We start from the raw sequence: 4,032 nt of genomic DNA on the forward strand, positions 1-4,032 counted from the left end.
GTTTAATTTATTAGTTTAAATTAGTCTAAGTAATAATTAGTTTTATAATAAAATAAATAAAAATCCAAAAAGAATCTTTTTCTTAATTATTAGTTTATTTAGCTTTTAGAATGTAAGTTCGTTAATTTAATTAGTGTATCTAGGGTTCGATATTCTCGGACTTCCCATAGCTATTCTACACCCGATAGGTTCACTTGCCTGTTGCTAGTGGTTTGGTTTAGGGTAATCTAGGTTTTTATTACTCGTTGTGCTAGGTTATTAATTGCAATATTTTTTATACCACTTTTAGGCACATCAAGTTTTTGGCGCCGTTACTGGGGACACTTGGTAATTGGCGAATTAGATTCTATTTGCTTTTTCTTTGTTTTGTTTTTTTTTAGTTTTAGTTTAATTAATTAGGTTTATTTTATTTTAATATTAATTGCTCTTAATTGTTATCTGTGCCTTGTGTGCTTTAGGGATAAGTTTGGGTACTCACTATTTTATTTGTTTTTCAGCGTATGAGACGTACCCGTTCGCTAGGACCACCAGAGTTCACTGTGTTCGACGAACCCGAGAGAGATTTTCGTGAGCGCCGCAGGGAGCTTTGGGAGATTACATGTGCTCTACGCAAAAGCAAGGTACACGTTTCAGATTCCACGTTAGATATGGGTGACGCTATTCCCCCTAGGCGTACGGTTCACTCGAGAGCGAATGAGGGAGTTATGGGGAGACCATCTGCTAATCACACGTCCGGCAATGCCCGATGCTAGTAACTGGCATATTCCGCCCAACGTCATGAATTTTATCACTAATTCTTCCCCGTTTCACGGACTTGACGATGAGGACGCGCCTGGCCATCTGAGCAAATTCACTCGTATCTGCGACACTTTTCATATTGCCAACGCCACTCGTGCTTCTATCTACCTGCATCTTTTTCCATTTTCTCTAGAGGGGCAAGCTTCATCTTGGTTGGAAAACCTTCCCCTGGGTCCATCACTACCTGGGATGATCTTCAAGATAAATTCCTAAAGAAGTATTTTCCGCCATCTAAAGCCTTGCGACTTCGTGATCAGATCTATTCCTTCCGCATGGACCCTGACGAGTCATACCCTTTGGCTTGGGAAAGGTTCCATAATCTGCTTAGTAGATGCCCCCAGCATGGTCTGTCCGAATGGGCCGTAGTTGAGAAATTCTATAACGGGCTGACCTTTGAGATGAAACAGAGATTCAACACGTCAGCTGGAGAGGACATGTTAGAGAAGTTGGATATAGATGAGTGCGATTCGATGTTTGAGAGCTTCGCCCTAGCCGAGCAGCAGGGGTTGTCCGCCCGAGGTACTTCTAAGGCCACCACTTCTTCCGCTCAAGGCGTCCATCAAGTTTCAAATGATACTAGCATTACGGCTGCCTTAGAGGCAATTCAGAGAGAAATTAAGGACTTGAAGAAGGTTGTTAATAGGTGCGAGATCTGTTGAGGAGGGCACGACACAGTTTATTCGCCGGTCGATCAGCAGGAGCAGGTGGACTACTTGGGAAATCAGAATAGAGGACAGAATGCCTACGGGAACCCCGGATGGAGGAATAGCTCAAACTATGGTTGGAGGTCGGGAGGTAATGCTCAGGGCTTTCAGCCGAGGCAAGAGCAAAGTCAGGTTAGAGATACAGAGGTGGCAGGGAGTTCGAGTGCGGGGAAGAGTAGTGGTATGGATCCGGATCTTAAGGAGTTTCTAACTAAGCAATCTACCATGCTTTCCCAACTTATTGACAGAGATAATAACACACAGAATAGACTGGCTGAGCACGACACCTTATTGAAAAACCAGCAGTCGTCAATTTTGGAGATGTCTCAAAAGGTGGATGAGATGATGAAGCATATGCTACCTAATAAGCAGGTCGGAGCATTTCAGGGCAGCACCGAGCTTAACCCGAAGGCACAATTAAAGGCGGTGACTACCCGAAGTGGTAGAGGAGGCGATAGAGAGCAGCCGCCGGCAGATGATGAGGAGCCGGTGGATGAGGAGAGAGAGATGGAGGCTCTTGTGAGGACGCACGAGAGGCGAGCCCCAGGAAGTACCGCGTCAAATAGCGAGTCTCCAGCGAAGAAGGTTGCTTAGATAAGATTGAAGAGAAGAAGAGTCCCGAAATCGATCTTACTTGAGTTCCGTATCATGCTCGTCTTCAGCGGAAGAAGTATGTGGATGAATATGGATATTTCTTGGACATATTCAAACAGTTAAAAATCAATCTTCCGTTTGTCGAAGCACTCCAGCATATGCCCAAATATGCTAAATTCTTAAAAGATATTCTTTCGAACAAGAAGAAGCTAGAGGGGCTTTCGACGGTATGTCTAAATGAAGGATGCTCTGTGGTAGTCCAGAACAAGCTGCCGGAGAAATTAGCAAACCTGGGGCACTTCACGATTCCGTGTTTGTTTGGCAGCTCGACTGAGAGCTACGCGTTGGCCGATTTAGGTGGTAGCATAAATCTGATGCCATATTTTCTTTATAAAAAACTAGACCTTGGCGAGCCGGTCCCAATGCGCATGAGTTTATCCTTGGCCGATCATTCGGTCAAATATCCGCTGGGAATCGTGGAAAACGTACTCGTTAAAGTCGATAAATTCGTTTTCCCCGTGGATTTTGTTATTCTTGACATGGAGGCTGACGATCAGGTCCAGCTCATTTTGGGACGACCCTTCTTGCGTACTGCTAAAGCGCTTATTGACGTGTTCGACGGCAAAATTACACTTCGTGTAGGGGAGGAGAACGTCACCTTCGATGTCGTCAAATCGATAAGGAACTCCAGTAGTCAAGACGATTCTGTTTACTTCCTTGACACGTTCATATCTCAGTTCGAGCGATGTCTTGACTACATCTCTGGAGCAGATTTGCTCAATCAGGAGGACGAGGTTGATGTTCCCCCGGAGCATGACCTGAGCATTCCTGCTAGCTCACATCCTGAATACCCCGAGGTGTTCACAGTTGCCGATAGCACCGAGGGACCGAAGGAGAGACCATCGATTGAGGCACCACCGTCCCTTGAGCTTAAAGAGCTACCTCCTCATATGGAGTATGCTTTCTTGAACGGTGAAGTTGATTTGCCCGTCATCATTTCTTCTCGGTTGACGGATGATGAGAAGTCGAGGTTGGTTGATGTGCTCAAGGCACACAAACAGGCTATTGCGTGGAAACTCATGGAAATTCAGGGCATCAGCCCGAACTTTTGCAAGCACAGGATACTCATGGAGGATGAGTACAAGCATGTAATCTAATCTCAAAGGAGGCTCAACCCTAACATGTCGGAGGTGGTCAAGAAGGAGGTTATCAAACTTCTCGACGCTGGTTTGATTTATCCCATCTCTGATTCTTCATGGGTGAGTCCCGTTCAGGTCGTCCCTAAGAAGGGAGGGATGGCAGTGGTTACTAACGAACGTAACGAGCTTATTCTGACTAGGACAGTCACAGGTTGGCGGGTTTGCATCGACTACATGAGGCTTAATGACGCTACTAGGAAAGACCATTTTCCTCTTCCGTTCATTGATCAGATGTTGGAGCGTTTGTCGGGACGACAGTTCTACTGTTTTCTTGATGGATTTTCAGGTTATTTCTAGATCCCAGTTATGCATGAGGATCAGGAAAAGACCACCTTTACATGCCCATACGGTACCTTTGCGTACAAACGTATGCCTTTCGGGTTATGTAATGCTCCAGCTACTTTCCAGCGTTGCATGGTAACGATATTCCAGGACATGATCGAGAGTTCCATGGAGGTTTTTATGGACGATTTTTCGGTATATGGGGACTCTTTTGATCAATGTCTTTCTAATCTTGAGAGGATGATGAAGCGGTGCATAGAGACGAAGTTGATGCTGAACTGGAGAAGTGTCACTTCATGGTGACTGAAGGCATTGTGCTCGGGCACAAGATTTCGTGAGGCGGTACACCATCAGTACACTTCCTCCACCGACTAGTGTGAAATCCGTTCATAGTTTTCTCAGGCATGCGGGTTTTTATCGTAGGTTCATCAAAGATTTTTTTAAGATCACCCGGC

General features: G+C 45.2%; 1 protein-coding gene across 1 annotated transcript; it reads left to right on the top strand.

Annotated features, from left to right (window-relative positions):
- Positions 1 to 2,254: 2,254 nt before the first annotated feature.
- Positions 2,255 to 3,253, top strand: LOC143582001 (uncharacterized). The gene has a single exon (XM_077064666.1). The coding sequence runs from the start codon at positions 2,255 to 2,257 to the stop codon at positions 3,251 to 3,253; it is 999 nt and encodes a 332-aa protein (XP_076920781.1).
- The last annotated feature ends 779 nt before the right edge of the window (positions 3,254 to 4,032 follow it).

This window comes from Bidens hawaiensis, unplaced genomic scaffold (genome assembly GCF_021521415.1).
Source record: "Bidens hawaiensis isolate Kalapana, Puna unplaced genomic scaffold, B.hawaiensis_p1.1 tig00031396_1, whole genome shotgun sequence".
Lineage (NCBI taxonomy): Eukaryota > Viridiplantae > Streptophyta > Magnoliopsida > Asterales > Asteraceae > Bidens > Bidens hawaiensis.